The following is a 26,977-nucleotide window of genomic DNA, read 5'->3' on the forward strand; positions in this document are numbered from 1 at the left end:
ATGCATCTTGTCTAATGAGTAGTGGTGGTGGTATCAGCAGGTGGTGTCATTTTGTATAGCTCGCGTTTGTAAATGTAGTCGATGACAGGGTTCGGCAACAGATATTTGATCGACATGCCACGTTTCACAAACAGCCTAATATGAATCATGCGTTTCGGGATAAGCATATCATGTGTGTGGGGTTGATATCAGGAAAAGCTTACCTCACTTTGGTTGAGCTAATGTCATTGTGGATTAGCTGCTTAATAACGACGATATTCATCTACAAATAGAGCAATGGTTGGTCTATTTTTATAAAGACACATCCTTGTTTCCTTCCTTCCTTACCCTGTGCTGGTACAAGATATCGTGCGATAATAAAAATCCAAAAACGTCTGTGCCTGTGCGTTCAATAATGACACATCCATAGAATCCAACAATGTGATGCAACTATAAAAAAAAGAGTTTATAAGCAGGGTGTTGCCATGGCTACCATCACCACCACAACTTACATCTTCGGGTGACCATACACCTGGGTGACCAAAGGATGCGATCAAATCACCACCTGCCAACAACATGATCTTGATATTTTTTCTCTCGCCTGTGCTTGTAACGATACCACCAGGGATGGTTTCATTGGTCTCGGGATCGAAATGGTCATCGTTGAGTTCTTGATTGAAATGATCAAGGACCACGGCTGTGCGTTGATATCGTTCCTGCCGCGATTCCCATGAATCCACCATCAACCAGTCGGATGTCGTTTCCACTGCCAACTCGCACATCTTGACTCGATCCTTGGCTTCGGCAAGTCCATCCTTTCTATACGCATCGGCTACAGGCGAAAAGTAACCAGCGATAAGCTCGTACTCGTCCCGTTCCTTAAAGTGGTCCATGGCCATTTCTATATACTCATCCTTGTCAATACCCCCATTCTCTCTCAACAAACATTCGTGGGCCACTGCTTACCAAACATGCGCAAATGCAAGTACGTAATGGGAGAATAGGAACCACATGCAATAAGCACAATGGGGGTCTTGGTTTCGTCTATGGGAGGGACTCTTCTATTCAATGACACTGACCGAATAAACACACTTGCATCGCGCACGCATGCATACCTTTCATGACCTTGGGCAAGTGCTTGCGTGGAAAGACATAGGGCTCGTCAAACTCACTCTTTGGTGAATGCTTCAAATTGGCACGAAGGACAGATTGCATGAGTTTGGGACTGGACATGGTGAGTAAGGCCGATACCAGCAAGCAGGGTGGAACAACGCCGTACAAATATGTTGTAGTGGGTTGCTATTTGGCCATGTGATCTTTTTGCAGAATTATGCTAGCTAGGCTAAGCCCAACCTTTTATTATGCCAACAATATAAAGATGATTCTAGTTCAAAATGCTTACAAGTAGTGTGTTAAAGGGTATTGGGTTGTTCTGAAGAAGAGGTAGAAGAATCAGGGAACAAAGTAGTAGGTGATTTCTATTAGTAGAGTCATCAGTAAAACCATGGAAGCAGAATTTTAGACGAGTAAACTACACATACCTTAGGACGTACGTATTCATCATACACGGTTGTTTCAACAAAAGGACGTTCTCCCAACAATTGCTCCATATCCTCTCGTGTAATGACTTCCTTGTCCAATAACAACCTTGCTACCTTTTCCACATCCGCCTTATGTTTGGTCAACAGCTCAAATGTACGAGTGTAAGCATTATTGATAAGCGTACGGGCTTCGCTGTCAATGAGAGCACCGGTTTGTTCTGAAAAGGGTTTCTGGAATTGTTGGTCTCCTCCTTGTGGATCAGTGAATGAAAGTGGTCCAATAGTGGGGTTCATGCCATACGTAGACACTTGTGCATATGCCATCTTGGTAACCTTTTGCAAATCATCATGTGCACCGGTTGTGATAGTATCGAAAAAAATCTGCTCGGAGACACGACCGCCAAGTGTCATACACATGCGATCAAGCAATTGCTTTTCGCTAAAGAGGTATTGATCCTTTGGCAAATATTGTGCATAACCAAGAGCAGCCACACCACGAGGGATAATGGATACTTTGAGTAATGGATCGGCATGTTGGAGGTACCATCCACAAACAGCATGTCCAGCTTCGTGATAAGCAACCGTTTTCTTCTCCTCAGGTGACAAGACACGTGATTTCTTTTCCAAACCAGCAATCACCCTCTCAATGGCTTGTTCAAAGTCAACTTGGGTCACTTGATCCTTGTGGTGTCGTGCAGCAATAAGGGCTGCTTCGTTGCATACGTTACGTGCATCAGCACCAGAGAAACCAGGTGTAAGAGCAGCTAATTTACGAGCAAGTTGATCCACGTCTTCAGTCGTCTTTATCGGTTTCAAATGCACCTTGAATATCGCCACACGTCCTTCAATATCAGGCCGATCAATAGCAATGTGTCTGTCAAAGCGACCTGGTCGTAATAATGCTGGATCCAATACATCGGGTCGGTTGGTGCCAGCCAATACCACAACATGTTCATTCGAATCAAAGCCATCCATTTCAACAAGTAGCTGGTTGAGCGTGCTCTCGCGTTCATCATTGCCGCCCAATTGACCCCCTTTTCCACGTGCCTTGCCAATAGCATCGATTTCATCCACAAAGATAATACAAGGTGCATTCTTTTTGGCTGTTGCAAACATGTCACGTACACGGGAAGGACCCACGCCAACAAACATTTCCACAAATTCAGATCCTGATACGCTCAAAAAGGGGACACCTGCTTCACCTGCTGTTGCCTTGGCTAAGAGGGTCTTTCCTGTACCTGGAGGACCAGAGAGAATAGCGCCTTTCGGAATCGTTGCACCAAGACGTTCATAAGCACCAGGGTTCTTTAAGAACTTCACGAACTCCATGATCTCCTCCTTGGCTTCGTCAGCTCCTGCCACGTCTTTGAATTTGATCTTGACCTTTTGCTCTTGGTTGAACAATTTTGCACGACTCTTGCCAATGCCAAAGACTCCACCACCACCACTAGTGCCACCACCTGGACCCCGTTTCGCCATGTAATAGAGTGCACCAATGATCAAAAGTGTGGGTGTAAAGTGGAATAGCATGTTGACAATACCCACTTCACTACGATAGGCGACAGGAATATGTTCTGAACCAGGGATCCCAAGTTCCTTTTGTGCCTCCTCCATATGCCGTTCAAAACTTTCCACCGAGCCAATGTTGAATGAATAGATTTGTTGTGGATGAACACCTAGCGTTACTGCTTCAGGCCGTAAATGGACGCGTGCCTGAGTATGGTTGATCACATTCACGCTATCCACAACACCTTTTTCCAATAAAGAGCTTCGAAACGTTTGCCATGTAATTTCCCGAGCACCTTGTTCAGGTGACACAATCCAATTCCATAGAGCATAGGTGGTCGCTGCGGATACCATTACCACGGCAACATTCATTTGGGGTTGTTGCGGATGATGATGATGATTTCCTCCACTACCACCACCCTGTTTGCTTGTGGATCCTCCTCCTCCTCCATTGGATGATGATGATGTCTTGTCAAAAAACCTTTGGAGCGCTTTGGATATACTGAATGACTCATGCTTCTTGGTATTGTGATGATGATGATGGTTCATGCTTGAGTAACACCGCCTGCTTGTTGACCCGATGCTGCTGTTGCTTTGAGACAAGAGTAATGAGCAATGTCGCGATGAATGGGTTCGCCGAGTGCCTGCAAGTGCGAGTCGTGAGAGCATTTTTTGTTGTTTCAAGTGTGTGTGAGAGAGAGGGGATAAAAAGAAAAAGAGTAGAGTGTGTAAGGGAAACCATGGATAATAGATAGTTCGATAAAAATAAGGTTCGTGTTGCTGGGATTTTTATTCTCATGCTTTGGTGTCAATGGGAAGAGCTAATGAGAGAGAAGGGCGAGCGGGTGGTGGAGGAGGAGCATTGTCTGACAAGTTGGCAAGACTGATACCAATGATATAATGTTGTCCATGTCGTTTCATGCTGGGGATATCCCAATACAGCGTCAAATCCAAATCTCCAAGATTATAAAGACTCGGTTCTTCTGTCTCGTTTTGATGTGAATGTTGCGCTTGTACATTGCTCTGACGCCACAATGTTCGTGAATTCAAAGCAAAGGTCTTGAGTGGTACAGTGTCAAAGGGTATCTCAGCATCACCCTGAAATAAAAGTGTTATTTACGATCACGATCACATAGACTCATTGTTTACTTACAAAGGATAACTTGGTGATGTTCAACTTGGAAGGATCATGCTCACTCTCTTGTAACTTGCAAATCTTATAGTATGCAAAGGTCGTTTGTCGCATAGGAATATATGTTTTTGCTTTGACATCCTCTCTACATGTGTGTGTATGTGTATCGCCATTAGCCCCTTCAAGATTTTCCTCGTCTGATGATGTGCACACGCCCCCATTTACCTTGACTGCATTTGAATACTAAGTGGTACAACAGTCCACACTCGACTGGCTGCATTGAGCTGAGTAAGGTGAAATTCAGCCGCTTGTAAATTCTCCACCTAATTGGGTCGGCGGTATTGGGTTAATGAAAATTGCCTGATTTCTTTTACAGGGAATCAACAACACACATACCTCAATACCAAGGATATACTCTTGTGGTGTAGCTGCACTAGGCCGGGTGAATGCATTGATCTTGAGCGATGGAAGTACTTGAAGATTCACCGTATAACGCAATACACGATGTGCAATAGCTGGATTGTCTTCCTACAATGATAATTTTTAAATCATGCGATGAGCACGGACCAACTACATCACGCCATGTTTTTTCTTCTCCTACCTCTGATTGATAAGAAAACAAAAATTTGAAGGTATGTTTTCCAATCCGATCGCCACGTATCCATAAAGGTACCAGGGTTGTTTTACCAGAATGCACCACGCCCTTGTCATTCTCCTCATTTGGCAATGGCACAGACATCACGCTCGGATCATAAAGCTTATTGTCAAATGTCAATGTCTCGTTACCAGATGCCTCACCAGCTATCATTGAAAATACATGTTAATGTTGCATGCTACGCACACTCTCTCTCTCACACACAAAGCAACTCTTTTTTCTTCTTACCATAGATTTCCTTGTCCATATCCTCGGGATTACCAATGCAAATGAAGCTGGGATGACTTGACTTTAGCCGTAAGGCTGTTAATCCCTTGTTGCCCTTGTTGTTGATCTCCAATACGGTTTGTACGACCTGACCAGAAAGGATGCTTTCAGGTACGCTATGGAATGCGAGGTCGAGCAATGGCATGGGCGACGTGACAAGCAAATCCAGGGTGTGGTCCAATCCATAGGCCACCGATAAGCGATGTTCAAGGGTATCGTTGAGGCGTTTACCCTTTTTGATGATGGGTCGGAACGTGTGTACAAGATTGTTGAGCGTGTAATGAATGCCCTTGATGAGGATGGATCCTTCTTTTCGGGGAACAAGTGCCAAATTGACCTATATGGGCACGGCCGTTAATACTTCGTCCGTTGCACACACACACACAAAGTAGACTTGCCTGCCTCTTTTCCAATGGCTCAAGGGTCAAATTGGTTATCTTTTGCAAATGGAAATCACCTCCAAAGTCAAACACTTCATTCGAATCAGGTACTGGCGTGCCTTCAATCATGGCTTCGTATGCTTCAGCTTTGGCATCTCGGCTTTCTTTGGTTGGCTTCATGGATTCACGATGCACACACCCAAGGACGATATCATTGAGCTCGATCGGGACTTGTAAGGGATTGTGGAGTTCAATGTGTACAATGGCGGGTTCTATAATATACATTAAAAGAATGAATTGGAGGCAATAACGCGCGTGTGTGTAATAGTAAAACTCACCTCCCACAGCACACACCACCCGATTATCATCATGCTGTTGTAATGCCAGGGCTTTTTTCGATCCACTAAAGAATCCCTCGGCAATGTTTTCCTCAACCAATTCACGCTCCATGGTCATCCACTCTTCTTGATTCTCCGTGTGCGATTGTTCATTGGATAAAGTCACTTGAACGCATTGATCATTGATGACAGGCAATCCCAAATTGGGCATCGATTCCTTTAAAGGATCAATGCCTGCTTGGCTGGTGTATTGCTACACGGATGAGCGTTTGTGTGTGAGATATTGCAATGAATGCTCCCTTATATAGCCAACTTACGCGATAAATGAACATGAATTCACGAATATGAGCTGCTTGTTGCTGTGGTGTTTGCTTGTCATCCGCAAGAACATTCGCAAAATAGGTAGCGGCTTCTTCCAACAAGCCCAAATGGAAAGCTTGTCGTCCCAATGCAAATTGAATATGACTCTTGGCCACCGACCATAAACGATCCTCAAAGATAAGGGATGCCAGTTTGTAACATCGAAAAGCATGTTGACGTTGTAATGCCTTGCCATATCTGTGCGCTGCCATCACCACGTGGAATCCATATTTGCGCACCATGGGACGAGGGGCACGTAGGAAACAATGCGCTGCTTGTTCCAAGAATAAGGCCGATCGCAAGTCTGAATCTTCACCTGTCATGCGTACCAACGCTGTAGGCACTTCCTTCCACATACGATGCATCTTGAGTAGCTCATAGTAAATAACGGTAGTGCGCGTTGCTTGAAAAGGGGATCGACAACGGGCAAGATATTGTTGTACGGCAAGCTCAAAATTACGATCCACATCGACTTTGCTACGCATAGGCTGATTCATCATTAATAGACAAATGCCAATCATTTCCTATGGATTCCCAAAAAGTCAATAAGCTATCTACATCTTCTCCTTCTCCTTTCCTTTTTACCTGTGTGCCAGCATGGTATTTGAATGCCTTGTCGGTAGCATAATCTCGACGCACGGTATCGTAAATGGTGTGTGCAAACTTGTAGTCTCGGATCATGAATGCAAAATCAGCAAGCTTTCGCATTTGTGCTTCGGGCGCTGTAAATGGATAACTATCAATAGGGTCAATAGAGCTTCTTTGACATCACACACATACACTACTACTTACACCACGACTTGATTCACACCCGCTGGTACATTGGGTCCAGTAGCTGCAATTGTTTGCAATGATTGTGACGAATGGGTTCTTGACGATGATCCAAAGAGACGACGACTTGCTCCAAATAATCGACCTGTCAATCCACGTCTTGCTGAAGCTACTTGCTCGTTCCAATGTTGGATATTACGTTCCATGAACGGAATCAGACTCTGTACCACAAATTCACGCACCATGGCCTTGCACGATGTCACATCATCTGCTGTGAGATATCTTCCATATTGTACGGTGGATGATGATGATGATGGAGCATCATTATTCTCTCCTTGCATAATATCAGGTGTAACAATGCGATCCACCGATGTGCTGCTTTCCAAAGATACATTGCTGAGTTCAAGAGGTGTGGGTGAAGGAAAGGGGGGTGGTTGGGTATTGTTCAGGCTTTGTAATCCACTATTGCTGCTGCTAAGGTTGGATGATACAGAACTCGATCGTGTATGGGTGGATAGGCCAGACTCGGATGCTGCTGCCGATGTGATGTTGCTGGCATGTGTTTGGAGACGTGATTCGATCATGGCTGATTCAGCGAGTGATTCTTGCCATAGGTCACGAATGAATGGATCTGCATCGGGTTCATTGGGAACAACGTCGTCGTCAAGCAGGCTGGTGGTTGTATTGGATCTCGGTTTGGAATTGACGCGAAGCATATGGCAATGCAAGCCCAACGATTTTTGCACCTTTTCAAATGTTGCCTTTGCTCTATTCATATATGATTAATCCCCTTGTATAATCATTGAAATCAATCACTTACTGATCCTCCGACGTGGTATTTGGATCATGCAAGACAACATAATATCGCAGGATATTTGGATCAACAAAAGGACGATCGATGGTGAAGGAAGGGATGTTGGGATTATAGAGTTGAGTGATGGTGCCAATTGGATCAGGGTTGGAGGATGATATGGCGATGAAGACGGCGACTGGATGATCAAAGGTCTCGTGTTCACTGATGCCTCGTAATGACATGACAAGTTTTCTAAAATCGGCATACCAAGGCATTCGTTCATCTAAGCTTGCTATCAAAAGGATCCACGTTAATGGATGATGATCATTAAAAGTGCTGTGAAAAAGTACTTACTATCCAAATAGCCATCATTGACATCCCCTTGTGTCCTTATTTCATGCATCTCAGGTGCCTTTCGTGCTCGTACATGATCATCCACGACACCCATCACAGCTTGATGGTTAGGCTCTCCAAGCTTGTCAACGTGCCGAAACCGTACACTGAAATTGTCCACAGCAATAGGTATTCCTTGCCAATCGCGTGGAGAGACTATGACACATTGTGAGCATGGGGGTCATCGTTGGCAGGGATACACACACAACACAGACCTCGACCCTCGATGAGATTGCCAAAGGGTTTCAAGAAATCGGCAAAGGAAGGAATGTGGTTCTTTTGACATATTTCCTCGGCATCCTGGCTTGCAACGACGGCGACCAATGGAGAGAACGAACGAGCCAGTTCATCACGGGGTGTATGAGTCGACATGATCGCTGGTGATGGAGACCGCGTATCGGCGGCGGGGAGTGTCGGCAGCTGCTTATCCATCGACGACTGAAACAACGAGGTTGTTGTGCTGGAGAGGAAATCAAAGCGGGTCTTATCACAAGAATTTAAATGCTGCATACAGCGTCGATATAAATCCCATTCATATCACGTGTACCTGATGTTAATAGTATGCCCCATCACCTTACTACCACCATCGACAATGTACAAAGCACTGGAATAAATAGGCTAGATAATGGCTTCATATCTCGTTAAATGATCAACAATCGCCATGTATCAAATCACTGACTCTAATGTCACTATAGCAATAACGCGTCAAACTCATAATACATGCATCGAGTTGTTCTTGCATGACAAAGGACTAGACACAGTGGTCGAGCTGGTGGCTCAACAACAACGACGGCGACCAATTTGTCTCCGATAAAGTTGAAAAAGAGAGTGGGTGGCAAAAAAATTTTTGGGCGTGTTTCTTTCTTGTTTCCTTCACACAAATGTTCTTCTAAAGGTAAGCTTTCTTTCATTTAGACAGAAGGAGGGATGATGAGTAGCGTGAAGAAAATGATGAAGTATAGTATATTGGAGCTGTCAGAATGTCATTGTTGAGAAAAACTATACCGCAACAACTTTTCGACTGACTTCACGCTACACATCACCAAAGAGTTGGGGGGATGGAAGGTCTTGGGAGTATCACATTTACTCATCAACTATCCCTATAGGTAATTACTACTCGCTATAGTTCAATTTGGTCAACTTTTATAGAATAAAAAGACAATTCATTGTAATCCGTATTCTATTTGTGGCATTGCCCTCATTGTTTGATCTTTGTATTTCCTTGAGTTTTATGTATAGATCATGAATAGCGTACACAAAGAGACGTTACCTCATAGCTCAGCAACATTGTGTTTATCACGTAGCAAGCCATACATTGGGCTACTTTGGAATGCGTATGCACGTGAGGTTATAAAAGCGTCAGAGGTATGCAGCTATCCAGAACAAGAGCTATAGTTCATACATGCACATCTTATTCCATAAGACCATAAGATTTCCCTTGACATGTAATCATAGATTGGGGATGATACATAGTATGATGGTGCAAGTGATGTGATAGACTTTTCAGGATCGCGCCCTGTTAAATTTAACAGGAAGGCTCTTTTCCCAGCAATGCCGTTAAAATCAATGAAGCTGACTTGCATAAGCCAAAACCTTCAACACGGTGCGGGTATCGCCCTTTATTCAAAAACAACATGCTATTCGACAGCGACGATGAGACACTCCTGATGTTCTTAACGGAAGACGCGGACAGGGCCCGAATGAGACGCTTGAGAATTGTAAGGGAGCTACTGTTCGAAGACGATGAAGAAGACGAATCGACCTGGGCTCGAATGAGGCGATTCAGGCGACTTGGGCGCTTCGAAGACGACGATGAAGACGATGAAGACGAAGACGAAGAAGAAGAGGAGGAGTACGACGACCACGAAGAAGAAGAATACGATGACGAAGAAGAAGAAGATGAAGAAGAAGACGACGAAGATGTAGGGCTAGAGAAAGAGATGGCTCGAGTGAAAAGAAGGTGGGATGGAGATGAAGACCAAGAACAAGAGGCGACTCGAGTCAAAAGGATCAAAGAGGAAGAGCAAGAGTAAGAGACTTGTCGTTGGAAGTATCGATGATGGTGCTATTCATTCATAACGACGACGACTTTGCATCACTATGCTTACACGGCGACGAGAACCATCACATTGTTGTAAATAGCCTTAGGAGTCACGTGTATCTAGCTCGTTGATCATAGATACCACCATTTTTCTCTATCGATATATAAACAGCTTCTATAATTTGCACCATGATCTCTCTTATCCCAAATGACCAACAATGCCTGGTGCCTTTGAGTTTGCTGATATCAAGATCCACTAGCGACAAAACCAAAGAAAGCATTGACCGAATGTGGAGACCATATCTTATTACCAAAGATAGGATGTCTATTTTACTATACAAGAATAAAATGACCAACATCATCCATTTCTTTGTTCTAATGCGTCTTTTTTTTGTGCTACCGAAATAGCAGATAACGCGGATCTTAAGTCAATCGCTTATCTCACACGCTCTTGCAAAAAGAGATGAATGTTGCTGTTACACAAGCGGTGGCAAGGTGATTCAAATTGCACAATTTCTTGCTTTGATGATGTGGATGCATACATATTCTTCATCGTATCTAAGATTTGCATTATTCATACCGTTATATGGCGTCGTAGCACACGTAATGTGATGCTATCATCCACAAATGGCGCAATACGGTAAGGACATTTGCATATAACCTGGTAGCAGCAACCATATAAAAAAGTGGTTTGAAAGGTCATCATCGTCTTGTGAGAGAAAAGTAGATATGGCGACACCTGTTGACGTGAAATCTATATCCAAGACCTCGATCACCTCTAAAGGGAGCGATACCGTTGTGGTCAAGACACGCGAACACCCATACTCTGACACCTCTTCTTCATCGCTGGAGGCTGGCCTAAGTGATGATGATGACGACGAGAATACTGAAGGATACGACAAGACACTCCAATGGACCGAGGATGAAGAGCGAAGGATTGTTCGTAAATTGGATTTCCGATTAATGCCATTCATGTTGATCATGTCCTTTGTTCTCAATATGGATCGTACCAATCTTTGTAAGTGATCACCACATCAACACCACCTCCAACAGCAGCAGTTGCTAATAATGGGAGTTCATTGTTGCAGCCAATGCCATTTCAGATGATCTTGCAAAGGATCTCGGGTTCACCAATGATGGCGTCAACGTTACCATTATGGTGTATTCAGTGCTTTTTACCATATTCACACTTCCATCCAACTTTATTTCAAAACGTATCGGTGCTCACCTTTGGATTCCCATCATGATGAATTCCTGGGGTATTGTTACGTGGGCCCATTCTCTTGTTCATGTATGTGCCCCCCTCTTTTGGTTTTTTCTTATCGCTTGATACTCAACGACATCTTACATGGCTGATAGAACTATGCTTCATTTTTCGTGGTGCGTATGCTCATTGCTGTCACTGAAGCTGGTTTTATCCCTGCATGCCTTTATTACCTCACCGGATGGTACAAGACAACTGAACTTGCGACACGCCTTGCATGCTTTTGGGGCGTTCAATCATTTGCATCAGCATTCTCGGGCCTTATCTCTTTTGGTATTTTTCGCATGAGTGGTATGGGTGGTCTTGAAGGATGGAAATGGCTTTTCTTGCTCGATGGCATCTTTACCCATATTATTGGTGTTACCGCTTTGTAAGTAGTAGTGGGTGTGAAAAGTAGTGCTCAATGTAACCAGATATCATCCTATATAGCTTTTATTTACCATCACGTCCTTCACGCACTCAAGGTGTTTTACGTGGTCGCAAGGGATGGTTTGATGAACGAGAGACGAAGATTGCAGTAACACGGCTGATTCGTGACGACAAGAGCAAAACTGAACAACATTCTCGTATAACATGGGATGATGTCAAGGAGTGTTTTCTTGATACCAAGGTGTGGATGCATCTCATTGCCACTTTTGTTGGGTATGCTTTCACTTTACAATTGAATGCCAACAACTCACATCCTATGTGTAGATTCATGACTCAGACACCTACAACAACCTACCTCCCCACCATCATCAAAGATAATGGGTTTTCAGTGACCAATGCCAACCTACTCACCGTACCAGCTTACATCATCAACCTTATATTCTCAATCATTATTGCATGGAGCTCTGACCGACACGGCGAAGTCGCATTTCATGCCTTGATCAGCGTATTTTGGCAACTGGGTTCCTTCATTGCATTGCGTACACTACCAGTGGACGCGGGTCGATGGAGTATTTATGCAGCAGCCATGATGGCTGTTGCTGCACCAAGCTGGCATGGCATGCACATTGCATGGTTATCATCCAATGCAGCCCCTGTTGGCAAGCGTGCTTTGGCTCTCAGCATGATGGTTGGTTTTGCTAATCTTAGCCATGTCCCAGGTGCCATGTTTTACCGTAAGTAGTATCCATTTACAAGAAGCTTATTATTCAAATGCTTATGCTACTACATCCTTTTATAGAAACATGGGATGCACCACGCTATTACTATGGCAACACCATTTGCATAGCCCTTCAATCGGTGTTGGCTATTCTATTCCTCTCTCTTCGTTTCCGATACTCACTCACCAACCGCTGGCGGACGTACAAGTGGGAAAGGATGTCACAGGAAGAGAAAAAGCATTACATTCAAACCACAAAGGCAAAAGGCAGCAATCGTCTCGATTTTCGATTTAGGATTTAATCATATTTACAAAGAAGAAACGACTACTTTAAATCTTGGATCCTCCTCCTCCAGGGTTTTCAGTGACACGATTGGTCTTGAGACTATCCTTTTCAAGCACCTTGTCGGATGCTACATTATTGTATATTAGATACCAACCACCTTGTTGTAAGATATCAAAAGTAAAAACCTACCTTTTTCAGCTTCTTTCTTGCTCCAAAACCAGTAAACACCACCTACACCCAAGATGGCAGCACAAATAGGGGCGTAGTTGGGTCCTGTGCGCATCTTGACATTGGCATCTGGTAGTAGTAAGGTTGTCAGCTTTACTTTTATGGGATGCTATGACCTATTTCCTTTTTACCTTGCTTATCAGCTGCTCGTCGTAAAAGAGGACGACTGGATGATTGAATAAGGCGTACACTGCGTGAAAACATAGTCATTGTAGTAGTAAAAGAGAGAAAAAGAGGAATAGAATGATCCATGATTTGACACCAACAAGGGTATTTTATATTTGTTTTTCAGCAGCACGATGGCATCATTGTTATATCATTTGTTTAACAGATATGGAAAAAATATACATTCGCTCAAAAGATGAGTGAGGGTGCGTGTACAAACAACTGGTATACCACTATTAGATGATGTTAAGAAGGAGGAGGAAGAGGAGGATGGCTGGGTCTGATGGCACGAACAAATGCGGTGGTGGCAATTTACACGACAACCTTCTCTTCCTCCACACACACTTTTGACAACACGCCATGAGTTTGCTTCGCCGGTTCAAGGCAACTGACCTATTCGAATTCAACAATGTGTACGTTCTTTTCTTCATTCACGCTTGGTGAACCCTTTATCTCAACTGACTCCCCCATGTCACCACACGCTAGCAACCTCGATGTCTTGACCGAGACAGTAAGTTTGTTTCTTCTAGCTCATTGCTCGACTCGACGACCACCACCATTCTGATGACACTTGCTATCCCAAGTACAACATTTCCTTTTATCTACAGTACCTTGCTCAGTGGCCTGATCTCTTTTGCGTCCAAATGTCGACCCACGATCGCCTTATGGGATATGGTAGGGTTCTTGCAACAAGAGCACACACACAACAACATGATGAATGACGACGAATGATGATAGTGATGGGCAAGGCTGAAGGCACAGGCAAAAACTGGCATGGACACGTTACAGCTATTACCGTGGCACCCGAATATCGACGTCTAGGCTTAGCAGATGGCATGATGAATTTGTTGGAAGATGTATCCGAAAAGACGTGAGTATACACACACATACGATGAGAGAGTGAATACGATGATAACTTACATGTATCCATGGCCTTAGGTACAATGGATGGTTTGTGGATCTATACGTGCGTGTATCCAATGCTGTGGCGGTGGGAATGTATCGTAAATTTGGATACTCTGTATACCAGCGTGTCAAGAACTATTACACGGGAGCAACAAATGAGGATGCTTATGGTAAGTGTTGATTGATTACTACAAGGTCGATGGTATCCATGCCAACCAACGTGTGATTCAATTTCCATAGACATGCGGAAACCGTTACCCAGAGACACGAAGCGAGAAACAGTACGTGACAATGGTGAAAAGGTGCTGGTGCATCCCGAGGAACTCGAGCCATGGCGTTAGTCACCCATTGTACTTTAATTTAACATCCAAATATATATCATCTTTCAAGGCTATTTATTGTGTGCGTGTGTATATGGGTGCTTGTGGGACGATATCAATGCATGTGGATAAGGTGTCACCTATGTATACACAAGATAATCCCGCTGGGTGGTGGACATCTTGACGACGTTCCTTTTCTTTCATACAAATGAAAACTTGCCAGATCTGCCAAATCGAACCGAGCAAATACAAGTGCCCCACGTGCACCACACCATAGTACGTTATTGTGGTCCTCATGTGCAACACGATCGCTGACGATCTATCAATCTAGTTGTTCGATCGCTTGTTTCAAGCAACACAAGAGTAAGATCTCTCTCTCATACACATACATAGCAATGAGCCTCACCGTTTTACTCATTCTGGTTATAGCACAACCATGTGAAAAGCCTGCACCACCACAAGGTAAGGGGGAAGGGAGCGAGTGCGGGTGTGCCATGTAGTAGTGTTGCTTATATGTACATCTTTTTGAAGAAGAGCAACCGCATGAACGACGTCAACTACCCACTGATGATGCTGAAGAGGATGATCCCAGTCGACTTGGATTGGATGAATTGACATCAATAGGTAGGTTGCCATGATGAAAGGGTTTGTGTGGATGTCATGTTAATACAAGGAGGTAGGACATTCGAATGATGTTCTAAAGTATCTCGAAAACCCACGTATTCGTGAATTGGTATCGCATATTGATCGTTCGACGGATCCAGAAAAGGAGCTGACCAATGCGAGAAGCGAGGATTCCATGTTGGAAGAATTCATTCAGTTGCTTTTGCGAACGACAGGTCGAAAACGGGATGACGAGCAAGATTCTTAATATCACCAACAAGGAACATCACCTCCATCACACACATACACGCACACACGTATACCACAAGTTTAGCATCAAATCACACACACACACACACACACACACACACACACACATACCTCCAAATGATGGCCTGAAAAATCGACCCCAAAGACGTAGTAGTGGTAGTGGTTTATAAATGATCATCAATGTACAATAGAATCAGGGTGTTGTTGTTGTTGGATGTTTTTCTAATTAACATGAAATGGGTGGGAGGAAGATTAATGGGGTTGAGCGTGGGTTGTGGAGGAAGAAGATGCTGAAGCAGTAGAAGCTGAAGAAGATGTATCGGGTTGTCTCAATTGCATGCTTGCCTCTTCATCATGGATTGGTTTCTTGCTACGACCTCGAAACATGTGGCGTTTATGTTGACTCGACCTCCTTGAATCAGCAGGAGACGATGATGACTGCTGAAGGTGTTCGGGACCAAGATCGGCAGCATCGTGCATTTCACTTGTGGCACCTGTGGATGACCTTGGCTTGACAGGTTCCACAAAGCGTATATTGGAAGGCTCCATTGGATGTAAAATTGGCGGCTCATCCGATGGGAGAAACTCTTCTTCAGGGATATCAGAGGCATTGGATGATGGCATGTTGATCGTATAGTCCATGTAATTGTTATGGGATGATATCATTGTTTCACCACTCGTAGCCGAGTCTCCTCCTGCTTGTTGTTGTTGTTGTTGTTGTTGTTGTAATTGTTGCTGTTGACGATGTGCGGTGTTATATAGGGTATTGCGTTGAGTCTCGGTCATTGTGGACTCGGGACTTGACCTGTGTCGACGTGCAGAAAATTTGGGCAATTTCATGATCATTGGATTGCTGCTTGTGCTTGCAAAGGATAATGTTCTGCTACGTATGCGCTTTCCCAATTGGAACAACGGGATCGTTGTGCCGTGAACAAGCACCGATGATAGCACAATGAATAATACAATCGGATTAATCAGCCGAATAGGCACAGCATCTTCTTGCCCTTCAACTTTTGGGTACACTTGTTCGAGCTCTTCTTTGGCAATCTTGGATAAGAACAAAGCACCCACACCCATTGGACCAAACCATCCACTAAACAAGGCTTCACGATAAGTCTTCATGGCAGGCATCACCGGCTTGAGTAAGAGCACGATCGGTAAACGCCGAAAGATTAAGATAAGAATAGCAATTATCACCAGACGCCACCACGTCAACCCGAGCACGGGATCATGGAACTCGTTCCATGGCTATAAAAAATCATGCATCAGTCCCCTTTTTGCATTTTAAAATGATGGGGTGACAACTACGTACAATGACGGCTCCGATATAGACGAAAATAGACAAGTTGAGCATCATGTCAATGACGTCTTGAAAATGTGCCTCTTCGGTTTCTTTACGAAACCAGTCATCCCAGGAGAATGCATTGCCTGCAGCAAAACATGCCAAGACATCGTCACTTCCAGAAAAGCCCGTCATGCTCATCAAAAAAAGCTGCATGCAGATTCACTTTTAGCCTTTTATCCATGTACATATGCAAGCAAACCAGTTCAGGGGTTGCCACACACACACAGCTGTCGAAAAAAGAGACACTTACTGCAAGGGCGATCGCAAAAGATAGAAAAGAAGGTTTATCAATGAGATGGCTATCACGTAGGCACATGATGATTAGTTGACCCCATAGCGGCGGCGGATTTTGTTTGTTATGGTTACTTACTGCCGCTCAGACCACTGCAGCATTTTACGTGCAACGTAACCGACAACGACGCCGATAACACATGATAGGGCGATCTGAAATAGACATGTCTCATATATCCATTTACCTATGGCCTTGCCTACATGGTCTTCACCTAGCAAAAAGATGGCAAGAAACAAAAAGGGAAATCCCATCCCATCATTTGCACCACTATCGTTCTTTCCTTTTAGTAGTGTGCAACGTATTCAACGTACCCCCTATCTCTTTACATATCAAGGATGTACCCTTACCTTTCTGCAGAAAGAGCATTTCGTATGTGCGATGGTACATGTTTTTCGGCAAACCGGCCCTTGACAACGGAATTGGCAAGGATCTATTATCGCGTATATCAAAAAGTGAGACATTCCCATTATAGGGTGATGCTGCTGCATTCTGCTACTTACTGGATCGGTAGGGCATACACATGCTCCGATCACGAGTGATTCAAGCTGGATCAAAGAATGAGTTATACATAATCGGGACCTCCTCCTCCTCCTCCTTCAACCACCTCCCCTTTTTGTTGAAATATGAAAAAGGCCTGTGTTGACTTACATAAGTGATGGGTGGAACAAACATCCATACAATAAGACCACTGACGAGCCACATAAAGATCATGACTGGCATTAGTAGCATAAACATGGTCAACCAATCCTTTTTCATGTAATGCCTATAATAGCCATCGTTGATGATGAGTGTTACACGCATTTCATACGGACCTTGTCATTCCATTCGCTTTGCTCTCTTTTTCTCTCCTCCCCCTTTGTACGCTCTCACTCTGATTTACTTTGGCAATTCGATACCAACGGCCATAACCTAAATCATAAAAAGGTGGTTAATACATGTATGTTTAAAAGAGACGTATGTGGATTACCTGAATAGCAATGATACAGCGGGTTAATTGTTTCGTGATCTCATCGCTATTTTCCCAAGCGTATGGATTTATGCCATTCGTAACTAGTGGACCTGCAATTATTCCGATAATTACTGCAACGACTACAGCAATGAAAGGAGAACCATAATGTGAGTAAAGTGATACAGATTAAAGTGGGGGAGAGAGTATGTGTGTGTGTGTGTGAGAGAGTGAGGGGTCGCCGTCGTAGAGTTGGCTCCGATCCAGCGCCTCGAAACGTCGATCCCACTTTCTTTTTTTTTTCTCTTTCAACGGCTTGATGAATGTTGTCGGAAGCAACATCATCGTACTTACATGCTTCTGAGAGGAACATGCGTTCCTTGATAAACATGGACACATATCCGAAGAAGACGATAAAGCCGCTAAGAATAGCGACTGCAATAGTAAAGGCCGAGAACTCCCCAGGGATGAGATTGACAGCCATGGGATCAAAAGAAAAGACGTGTGATTAAGAAGAAAAAAAAGACAAATACAATGGATCGAGAACACGGATTCAAAAACAAGGCATAAAGAGGAACAAAAGAAGTTGCAAAGACAAGAGAGGGAAAAAAGGGAAAAAAGGGGATGTCATGGCAAGGAAAAAGTCTTTATTTGTTAAGAGATTGCAGGAACCGCCGCTTACATAGATTTGGGCCCTTGGAATTACAGCGGCCAAGTATCGTTATACACACACACAAACTATGGTGGTGGTGATGGTCCTGCTGCACACGTGCACTCCTTATTTTATGGATTGCTCTTTCTTTGACCAACATGAGATACTTGGCGTTTTTTCCCTTTTCCCTTTCTTTGTTTTCTTTCTTTACTCGGTGTAAAAAGAAATGAAGTCAATGCGTTGTTCGTATAGAAATGGTCGATTTGATGACCAGTACACCTTGGATCTAGAAGGATTTGTGAGTTGTTGTTGTTGCATGATCCCTACTACACACGCCACCTGTCATGCGACCCATCATCATTGACAAGCATCAATCCTATGTACGTACATTTTATTGTAGATGACTCGTCAAGAATTTGCGGGTGTCATGCATGCTTTCAATGCTGCCGCTCAACGTCATCCCCCACCGCCATCATTTACGTCAGGGCGGATGGCTACTTTGATTCTTTGTACGGGTGCAAGCATCTTGTGCTCTGTGGGTCTTGCCATTTACTATACGCATCATATTGCATTGCTATTGGGTATCCCGTTTTCATTCGTTGCCCTTAGTAGTATCCTCGTAGCATGGCGTCGGAGGCTCAAGGTTCAGGTAAAAAACAATAGCTGCATATACACACACACCCCTTTGTACCTTGCTCTCATCAACAACAATCGTCACTCATCATTGTATCATTTATCTTTCCAATCGCTCTGCTACTTCCATCATACGTACGTAGTTTGAAAGTGCTATTCTACATTTATGCGCTTGCATGAATGCAACTGAGAATATCCGGGGCATAAATTATCGTCTTTGCAAGGCACCACCACCATCACCATCACCTCCTGATTATCTTCCACAGCAGCAGCAACAACATTCGCCCCATGGTATAACTCCTCCTCCACCACCACCTCCTCATCTTGCTGTTCAATCCATCTATGTAAGTCAAATGTTTCCTTTTTACATGCTGCTCTCCTTTTCTCCCTCGTTTGCCCTTCCACCCCTGCCTATTCTATCCAAACATTCAAGCATGGATGTGTGTGTGTGTATACTTTATTCTCACTTTGTGTGCTTTACATAGGGCATTGTCATTGAATTTGATGATCGATACAATTTGCTTCATCATTTTGCAATCTCAGCTCAGGGCGTTGGCAACAATGGTGTCACCATGATGAACAGCAGCAGCAGCAATGGTGGTGGATTGCCACCTTACAGACCTTCTCTTGTCGTGGTAGCTGATCCCCCTACCTACCGCCAATCCCAAGCCGGTCTTCCATTGCCGTCTCATGCCTACCATCCTGACGAGAAACTTTAAGCTTATCTTACACTCAAATACCACACCCCCCAACAATAATGGTTGTATCGAATATTATACTACTACAAATGTCATAATAGGGGTCGTATAATTCATTCATTCATTCATTCGTAGAAAGAAGAATAATCCTGCTTTGGTTTAATACATAAACAAAACATTTCTTAATCCCTCCTAAGTGGATGCATTGAGTCATTTTCTGATCTCGTCCTGTGATGGTAGTCTCTTAGGAACTTTTTTTTTCATGGTGCGCTTTACTGCGAGCATGATCAATCATGGGGGGTTGCAGATGGAGGAGCCATCCAATTTTATTTTTACGCCAATGAGCATTGTATCGAAAGGACAATCAAATGATGATAGTGAAGCAGTGGATGAATCATACGTGTACTATGCAATGGGACGTTTGGGTGGTAGTAGTAGTAGTAGTAGTAGTTGCAACAGCTATCAGGATCCTCCTCCTCCTCCGCCGTCGTTTCTTCCTGTTCCTTTTCACGTCCACCATATAGCTTACACCTTGTGAGAGAGCACACACTCATGACAAGCCCGCCAAAAGAACGTCTATACAAGACGATACCCAGGAATGTAAGTGCATTGAGCATTACAAGGATCGCCCATGCCTAGCGTCCTCACCTGTGTGTGTGTGTGTGGCAGATCGTGTATTCTCGTTGGCTTGTCACGCAAGCTGTGGTGTTACCAGATATCGACATTGAGATCCCTGACGATCGATCGGTGGCTCCCTCTGTGCATACTCAAGTGCAAAGGCTTTTGGCAACACATGGTGGTCTTGATCGTATTATTTCGCGTTCTACTTCGCCATCAGGGAAGGTGACCTTTAACGTAAAATGGAAGGATGGTGCCGAGACACAGGTAACACACTCAGCGTTTATCCAATGATATACATGCATGTCTTACATTGGATGTGGTAGGAACGTGCCCATATATTGCATGAGATCGATGCTACGGCTTTGGAGGCATATCAACATCAAAAGATATCAGCACAAGATGGTGGTTCTTCTGAAAACGACAATGCATTAATTCTTTCAACCAACAACGTTGTCGATCATGACTCGGATAGCTCCTACAATGATAATGGTGAAGCGTCATCCACGTCAAAACGATCCTCAGCACCACCACCACCAACCGTACCCTTTTACAATTCAGATACCCTATCATCGCATTCCCTTCATTGCTCACAATGCAAAAAGCAAGGTTACCCCAATGAACCAGAACGACCACGTCGATCTACATCAGCAGAGGAGGAAGAGGATCAGGGATGGCTCCTTTTATGTACCACATGCTCGGCAGCTACGCATGAAAAATGCTGTTCATCAGATCAATTGATACAACGCGCTACGAATGGCGAGTCCCTAGTCGAGTTCCGATGTAGCGATTGCTTCAACCATGATAATGCAACATGCAACACATGTCAGACCACACGTGATGATGATGATGATGATCAATTCTGCTGCTTATTTCGATGCTCAAAGTGCAAACGTTGTTTCCATTTCGATTGTCTTTCAAGAGTTCCTGATGATGAAGAAGAGACACGTACGACTTGCATGCAACATCAACAATGTCCACAATGTATTGATTTTACGGGAGAAGCTGAAAAGATACTTGCATGGCGCTTAGCTGATCCACAACAACGACGGCAGGCCGGGAATAGGCCTCTTAAAGAAGTCACTTTGACGCGCAAGGAGTTTCTTGTCAAGTGGTTGGATATGTCTTATCGGCATGTGGCATGGCTACCAGAGGATTGGCTCATGGCAACTCACGAGACATTGCACGAAGGTTATTTGCGTCAGCATGCGGATGATTTTCCTTTATTATGCAACGGGGAATCGGTACCCATACAGTGGATGACAATTACGCGGATCATGGATGTTCAAGATGCAGATGGGAATAAGGTACAAGCGGGTTCATCCAATAGCGTTCATCGCGTCTTTGCGCAGTTTGGTGGACCTGCTGATGATCAAGGTAGGTTTCTTCTATCTCTATTTGATAATGACTTAGAATTCACATACATTGCAATGATAGCGTATTGGGATACACCACCATCACCCAAGGATTCGAATCTTTATTCTGCATACATCGATGCTCTTGATCGATATTGGCAGCAGCAGCAACAACAACAACAAGACACATCATCCAGTCATGAGGAAGAGCAAGAGCCTCTCGCAGCATCTGAAGACCCTAGTAGCAGCGTGAATCAACAACAACAACAACAACAACAACCAGCTTACATTAGCGGAGGCACATTAATGTCTCATCAATTGGAGGGATTAAAGTAAGGTCAAAGATTAAAGTGATATTTATTACTATTAGCTAAGATGATGATCTCCACCCATAATTAGATGGCTACTCTACAAATGGGATCTACGACAATCTTGTGTATTAGCGGACGATAAGGGTCTTGGTATGTATTAGAAGCAGCAGATATGGATCAATGGATACTAAATGTTATGATGATTTTAGGCAAAACAACCCAAGTGGTGTCGTTCCTGAACCATATCTTGACCGAGCTGGACGTTCATCCTTTCCTGGTGGTGACTCCCAGCAAAAGCCATGTTGAACACTGGATCCGTGAATTGAAGAAATGGTCACCCGCTATGATCGCCCTGCCCTATTGTCTATCAGAAGTAACTCAACAACTGGAATTGGATCTCAAGAGTCTCCAGAATAAGGAACGTTGCACAAAGGAACCCAAATGCCATGTTGTTATTGCCACACACGATGCCTTGTTATCCAATATGGGGATCTTTAAAGATATTGAATTTGCCGTATTAGTCGTCGACCAAGCACACCAAGTGACCTCTTCATTGTACCGTGAATTGCGAAACCTTCACTATTTTCGTAGCATCCTCATGGCAGGTAAGCCTATCTTTGGAGATTGTTCAAAAATGATGATGCGTTGTTGACCACTAGCCCATCTCTTTTTTAGACACGCTTAGAGAAAAGGGTGCGAGTGGTCTTGCCGAGATCATGCATTTCATTGACCCCATACGATTCCGCAGTGTTCGTGGCCCGCAAAGATTCTATGGATTCGCCTCACAAGATCCGTTGCAGATTCTCCTTGAACAATTTCAGCCTTATTACCTTCGTCGTACAAAGGAGCTGTTTTTGCAAACATTGCCGCCCAAATCCGAGCTTATTGTTCCTGTCACAATGACATCATTCCAGCGACAGGTCTGTCAAATGATTCTCGAGGACCATGTTGTCAAGTATACGCTTGCGGGTAGTAGTAATCAGAGCACAAGTCATCTTCACAATGCTCTGATGCTCTTGCGTGATACGCTGAATCATCCATGTCTGATCCCTCTGATGGTGTCTCATGATACCACGCCAAAGAATCATCCTTGCCATATGCCGGGTATCGATGCCGATCAAGAAACCCAACAGGCTTTTATTCATGCATCTCCCAAGCTCACGTTGTTTCACCAAATGCTTCCAAAACTTCTCGAGAACAATCATCGGGTACTTGTGTTATCAGCATACAAATCGACATTGGACATTTTGGAACGATACTTTTCATTCAACAACAAGAACAACATTGAGTATTTACGTATGGATGAGGAGACACCGATTCATGACCGGATCAAACGAGTGGATGCATTCAACAGCAACGAATCGACTGCAAACGTGTTCTTGATGACGACGATTTGCGCGAGGTTCAATATGATGACGGCGGACACTTTGATTCTATGGGATATGGATCATGATCCTCATGTAATGATGCGAGCGGTGGACCATGTTTATTGTATTGGACAAGCAAAGCCTGTGGCTGTATTCAAGTTTATGATGCGCTCTACAGCGGAAGAAAAGATTGCATTGATCGCCAAACGAAACTTTGTTCTCGGCAAAATGGATGATGATACGGGGATACTACTACAAGAGCAGGAAATCAAGCATATCCTAAAGTTTGGTGTGGCAGGCCTGTTTGAAGATGACCATGCGTCCAAAGCCATTCACTATGATGATCATGCTATTGACAAGCTCCTTGATCGAAGCGACCTTGTAGACGAGCCAATGTCCGATAATCAAGCAATGAATGATTTTTCCTTGGCGCTATCACACATCAATCCACGCTCATCCATGTTTGCAAAAGTCTGGCAAATGGACACTAGAGGCAATGTTATCAAGGAGGAATTGACGGAGGGGAATACGAGACGCGATGATGCCTTTTGGGAACGGCTTGTACTTGAGAAAAGGAAGCAAATGGATGGAGAAGAACAGCCACAGGAACAACAACAACCAAGAAATGGAATTCTCAAACGAAAGGATCACATGGTAAAAGCTTTTGTTTCTCTCTTTTGTTGCCTACAATTCTAATTTTGCACTTATGTAGGAACCATCATCCTCATCATCATCATCATCTGAAGACAAACCAGCCAACAAGAAACCAAAGCCGACGCTTCATGCTGAACGACAACAGCAGCAACTTGTATCACCACCATCCTCATCATCATCAAAAGGCACCAACGCCGTCTTTCATCCACATCATCGACCCACACTTGGTATCAACAAGTATCCATTGGAAACACAAAAACAACAAAAACAACAACCCAAGGTGACCGTTGTAAGTAAGCAACTCAAAGCCCTCAACAGCCGAATGGGCAAAAGGAACACCCCTCCACCCCTCCGCCGACCACCCACACGACCACAAGAGAGTGATAAAGGTGATGGCTTTCATAGTGCGGCTCTCTTAGTTCGACGATTGAACTACCGGTTGCAAGGTCTTCCTGCTTTAACTTCAAGAGTGGAAAGGACGGCCCATGGTGCTGGTGCTGCTACTCAAAACAAAAAGGATGTAAATGCTGCCAAACGCTTACACGACCTAAGGACAAAATTACAACCCGATCTGTAAATCACCCCTTCCTTCCTCCCTCCCACCCACCCACTTGTATATATTTCCCAAGTTGTAATATAAAAAAAGAGACATCGGTCTGTATGTGTGTATCCAAAAAGTTATTATTATATGCCAAAAAGACAAGTTGTTTCGTGCCAAATACAAAGAGATAAAACGGATATCGGGAAAACGGATGAATCATGTGGTGAAGATGTGGTTTGATGTGAATATGTGTGAGTGTGTGCATGTTGTTGTTGGAGGAGGAGGAGGTGGGTGGAAGTGGTGTGTAAAGTGTGTGTTTGTGTTGTGTGTGTTGCGTGTGTAGGGCTATTTACATGATAATTTGTGGCTCCGTGATGTTGGATGCGATCGACTTGTGAGGCAAGATCGAACCACCATTGACATAAATTTCATCCTTGATAGTGACATCGTCACCCAATACTGAGCAACCTTCCAATCGCGACTATAAAAAAAATCCAAGCCCAGTGAGTGAAACTAGTTCCTGAATTTTGAGTTCCAGCAGTAGCACACTTACCCAGCGACCGACGGATGAATGCCAGCCAACGATGCTAGATTGAACCCAAGCATAGTCCTTAATCTTGGCGCTATCGAGAAGCACACATCGTTGAAGACGCACACCATCACCAATTTCCACGTTAGGACCAATCACAACATTGGGGCCAATACGACAACCCTTGCCAATCTTTGCAGTAGGGTGGACCATGACGTTGCCGTGGTGGACATAATCCAAGGTAGGGTTGGCAAGTTCTTCAGGCTTGTTCTTGCTCAAATGGCTCAAGTATAAACAAGTACCCGTCAAGAAATCCTTGGGTTGACCCACATCCATCCAAAATCCTTCCAAATCAAAAGTATGCAGCTGACCATCTTGAGCAACATAGGGGAAAACTTCCTTTTCAATCGAAGTGGGCTTGAGCTATATATATAATGTACATTTGAGTCAACGCTGTTCCTTCTTCTTCTACTACTCCCACACCACCCACAATGACTTACCTCAATACGTTCAAGTACAGAAGGATTGAAAATGTAGATACCAGCATTGATCTTGTTGCTGATGAATTCCTTTGGCTTTTCCACAAAGCGGTCGATGCGGGAAGAGTCGGGATGATTGACAATGACACCGTATTTGGAAGGGTCGTCGACCTTGGTAACGACAATGGTACCTTCGTTGCCATGGCTCAAGTGGAAATCACGGAGTTGCTCAAATGGATAATCGCAAATAACGTCACTGTTGAGCACAAAGAAAGGACTATCATCCTTGGCAAGGATCTCGCGTGCAAGTGCCAATGGACCAGCAGTGCCGAGAGGCTCAGTCTCAACCGAAAAGGTGATCTTGACATTGTAGAGCTCTTCATATTCTTTAAGTGCGCGCACCATAATCTCAGGGCGATAGTTGACAGCCAATACAATATCGGTAACACCAGCCTACAAAAGAAAACGATGAGTCTACATGGGACAATGCATGGGCATGATGGAGGAGGGGGAGGGTGGGGTCGCCACCACAATGCGTACGTACCTTGGCCAAATGCTCAATCTGATGAAGGATCATGGGCTTGTTGGCAAACTCAACAAGGGGCTTGGGAAGGGTGAGAGTAAGAGGGCGAAGACGAGTGCCAAAACCTAAGTAGTAGTAGTAGTATTAGTATGTTGGTTAAAGAGACAACGCGTATATATAGAGAGAGAGATGTTATAGCAACAACAACATACCACCAACGAGAATAAGAGCTTTCATGATTTGAGACGACGAGTGAATGTAAAAGAAAAAAGAGAGAAAGGAAGGAGAAAGATGATAAGTCTCTTGGAAAGATGGAGGATCGTGCTATTTAAATTGTTAGAGTCGCACAGACTTTTTACAAGAGACGGGCCAAGACCAAAGATTAACTGTGTGTTCACGTCGATCCCGTTGGTGTTGTCCTATCCCTTTCCTGGTAAAGCCAATTTTATCTTTAGGCAGAACGTGCCCAATGACCCATAATTAGCCCGCATGCCCCGCCAAGCCCAGCTATACTACTACTACCATCATCATCATCGTCATTTACCCATCCATTCTATTTTTCTGTCTCCTACATTTATTATGGGCACATTGAGTATCGTCGTCGTCGTTGTCATGGAAATACTTTGTTGTTGGGAATCGAACCGATACGCTTTCACAATTCTCACATACCAGCCCCCATCTCAAATTCCTACTACACCATGGTTGTACAATGTTGCTAATTGGGCATGGATGATGATGGTGGTGGTGGG

At 44.1% G+C, this 26,977-nt stretch overlaps 12 protein-coding genes across 12 annotated transcripts; 6 read left to right on the forward strand and 6 right to left on the reverse strand.

Annotated features, from left to right (window-relative positions):
* Positions 1 to 11: 11 nt before the first annotated feature.
* On the reverse strand, positions 12 to 1,212 carry O0I10_006370 (nicotinate (nicotinamide) nucleotide adenylyltransferase; the record flags this gene model as incomplete). The annotated part of the gene is made up of 6 exons (XM_058486398.1): positions 12 to 135; positions 204 to 262; positions 328 to 429; positions 492 to 880; positions 946 to 1,023; positions 1,095 to 1,212. 6 exons carry the CDS (start codon positions 1,210 to 1,212, stop codon positions 12 to 14), a joined length of 870 nt encoding a protein of 289 aa, XP_058342755.1.
* A 179-nt stretch (positions 1,213 to 1,391) lies between these two features.
* On the reverse strand, positions 1,392 to 3,695 carry O0I10_006371 (uncharacterized protein; the record flags this gene model as incomplete). Its single annotated transcript, XM_058486399.1, has 2 exons — positions 1,392 to 1,457; positions 1,521 to 3,695. 2 exons carry the CDS (start codon positions 3,693 to 3,695, stop codon positions 1,392 to 1,394), a joined length of 2,241 nt encoding a protein of 746 aa, XP_058342756.1.
* Positions 3,696 to 3,821: 126 nt separating this feature from the next.
* Positions 3,822 to 8,487, reverse strand: O0I10_006372 (uncharacterized protein; the record flags this gene model as incomplete). Its single annotated transcript, XM_058486400.1, has 14 exons — positions 3,822 to 4,124; positions 4,180 to 4,303; positions 4,384 to 4,481; positions 4,555 to 4,686; positions 4,760 to 4,959; positions 5,042 to 5,417; positions 5,479 to 5,732; positions 5,799 to 6,051; positions 6,116 to 6,682; positions 6,744 to 6,894; positions 6,951 to 7,697; positions 7,750 to 8,014; positions 8,077 to 8,271; positions 8,331 to 8,487. The coding sequence occupies 14 exons, from the start codon at positions 8,485 to 8,487 to the stop codon at positions 3,822 to 3,824; spliced, it is 3,822 nt and encodes a 1,273-aa protein (XP_058342757.1).
* A 1,262-nt stretch (positions 8,488 to 9,749) lies between these two features.
* O0I10_006373 (uncharacterized protein) lies at positions 9,750 to 10,148 on the forward strand (the record flags this gene model as incomplete). Its single annotated transcript, XM_058486401.1, has 1 exon — positions 9,750 to 10,148. One exon carries the CDS (start codon positions 9,750 to 9,752, stop codon positions 10,146 to 10,148), a length of 399 nt encoding a protein of 132 aa, XP_058342758.1.
* Positions 10,149 to 10,885: 737 nt separating this feature from the next.
* O0I10_006374 (uncharacterized protein) lies at positions 10,886 to 12,809 on the forward strand (the record flags this gene model as incomplete). The annotated part of the gene is made up of 6 exons (XM_058486402.1): positions 10,886 to 11,174; positions 11,245 to 11,447; positions 11,516 to 11,790; positions 11,850 to 12,062; positions 12,114 to 12,523; positions 12,589 to 12,809. The coding sequence occupies 6 exons, from the start codon at positions 10,886 to 10,888 to the stop codon at positions 12,807 to 12,809; spliced, it is 1,611 nt and encodes a 536-aa protein (XP_058342759.1).
* A 28-nt stretch (positions 12,810 to 12,837) lies between these two features.
* On the reverse strand, positions 12,838 to 13,225 carry O0I10_006375 (uncharacterized protein; the record flags this gene model as incomplete). Its single annotated transcript, XM_058486403.1, has 3 exons — positions 12,838 to 12,920; positions 12,983 to 13,090; positions 13,153 to 13,225. 3 exons carry the CDS (start codon positions 13,223 to 13,225, stop codon positions 12,838 to 12,840), a joined length of 264 nt encoding a protein of 87 aa, XP_058342760.1.
* Positions 13,226 to 13,546: 321 nt separating this feature from the next.
* On the forward strand, positions 13,547 to 14,433 carry O0I10_006376 (uncharacterized protein; the record flags this gene model as incomplete). Its single annotated transcript, XM_058486404.1, has 6 exons — positions 13,547 to 13,599; positions 13,673 to 13,697; positions 13,771 to 13,861; positions 13,925 to 14,057; positions 14,126 to 14,262; positions 14,333 to 14,433. 6 exons carry the CDS (start codon positions 13,547 to 13,549, stop codon positions 14,431 to 14,433), a joined length of 540 nt encoding a protein of 179 aa, XP_058342761.1.
* A 374-nt stretch (positions 14,434 to 14,807) lies between these two features.
* O0I10_006377 (uncharacterized protein) lies at positions 14,808 to 15,283 on the forward strand (the record flags this gene model as incomplete). The annotated part of the gene is made up of 3 exons (XM_058486405.1): positions 14,808 to 14,874; positions 14,944 to 15,036; positions 15,093 to 15,283. 3 exons carry the CDS (start codon positions 14,808 to 14,810, stop codon positions 15,281 to 15,283), a joined length of 351 nt encoding a protein of 116 aa, XP_058342762.1.
* Positions 15,284 to 15,537: 254 nt separating this feature from the next.
* O0I10_006378 (uncharacterized protein) lies at positions 15,538 to 18,352 on the reverse strand (the record flags this gene model as incomplete). Its single annotated transcript, XM_058486406.1, has 10 exons — positions 15,538 to 16,533; positions 16,598 to 16,777; positions 16,881 to 16,929; positions 17,001 to 17,189; positions 17,270 to 17,352; positions 17,423 to 17,467; positions 17,571 to 17,685; positions 17,803 to 17,831; positions 17,890 to 18,011; positions 18,223 to 18,352. The coding sequence occupies 10 exons, from the start codon at positions 18,350 to 18,352 to the stop codon at positions 15,538 to 15,540; spliced, it is 1,938 nt and encodes a 645-aa protein (XP_058342763.1).
* A 394-nt stretch (positions 18,353 to 18,746) lies between these two features.
* O0I10_006379 (uncharacterized protein) lies at positions 18,747 to 19,872 on the forward strand (the record flags this gene model as incomplete). Its single annotated transcript, XM_058486407.1, has 4 exons — positions 18,747 to 18,818; positions 18,921 to 19,169; positions 19,297 to 19,497; positions 19,639 to 19,872. The coding sequence occupies 4 exons, from the start codon at positions 18,747 to 18,749 to the stop codon at positions 19,870 to 19,872; spliced, it is 756 nt and encodes a 251-aa protein (XP_058342764.1).
* Positions 19,873 to 20,403: 531 nt separating this feature from the next.
* Positions 20,404 to 24,733, forward strand: O0I10_006380 (uncharacterized protein; the record flags this gene model as incomplete). The annotated part of the gene is made up of 8 exons (XM_058486408.1): positions 20,404 to 20,451; positions 20,521 to 20,736; positions 20,796 to 21,846; positions 21,907 to 22,156; positions 22,224 to 22,285; positions 22,345 to 22,740; positions 22,811 to 24,156; positions 24,215 to 24,733. The coding sequence occupies 8 exons, from the start codon at positions 20,404 to 20,406 to the stop codon at positions 24,731 to 24,733; spliced, it is 3,888 nt and encodes a 1,295-aa protein (XP_058342765.1).
* A 313-nt stretch (positions 24,734 to 25,046) lies between these two features.
* Positions 25,047 to 26,465, reverse strand: O0I10_006381 (mannose-1-phosphate guanyltransferase; the record flags this gene model as incomplete). The annotated part of the gene is made up of 5 exons (XM_058486409.1): positions 25,047 to 25,178; positions 25,251 to 25,649; positions 25,727 to 26,158; positions 26,250 to 26,353; positions 26,441 to 26,465. The coding sequence occupies 5 exons, from the start codon at positions 26,463 to 26,465 to the stop codon at positions 25,047 to 25,049; spliced, it is 1,092 nt and encodes a 363-aa protein (XP_058342766.1).
* Between the last annotated feature and the right edge of the window lie 512 nt (positions 26,466 to 26,977).

Source organism: Lichtheimia ornata, assembly GCF_029851405.1.
Source record: "Lichtheimia ornata isolate CBS 291.66 chromosome Unknown scaffold00028, whole genome shotgun sequence".
Classification (NCBI taxonomy): Eukaryota; Fungi; Mucoromycota; class Mucoromycetes; order Mucorales; family Lichtheimiaceae; genus Lichtheimia; species Lichtheimia ornata.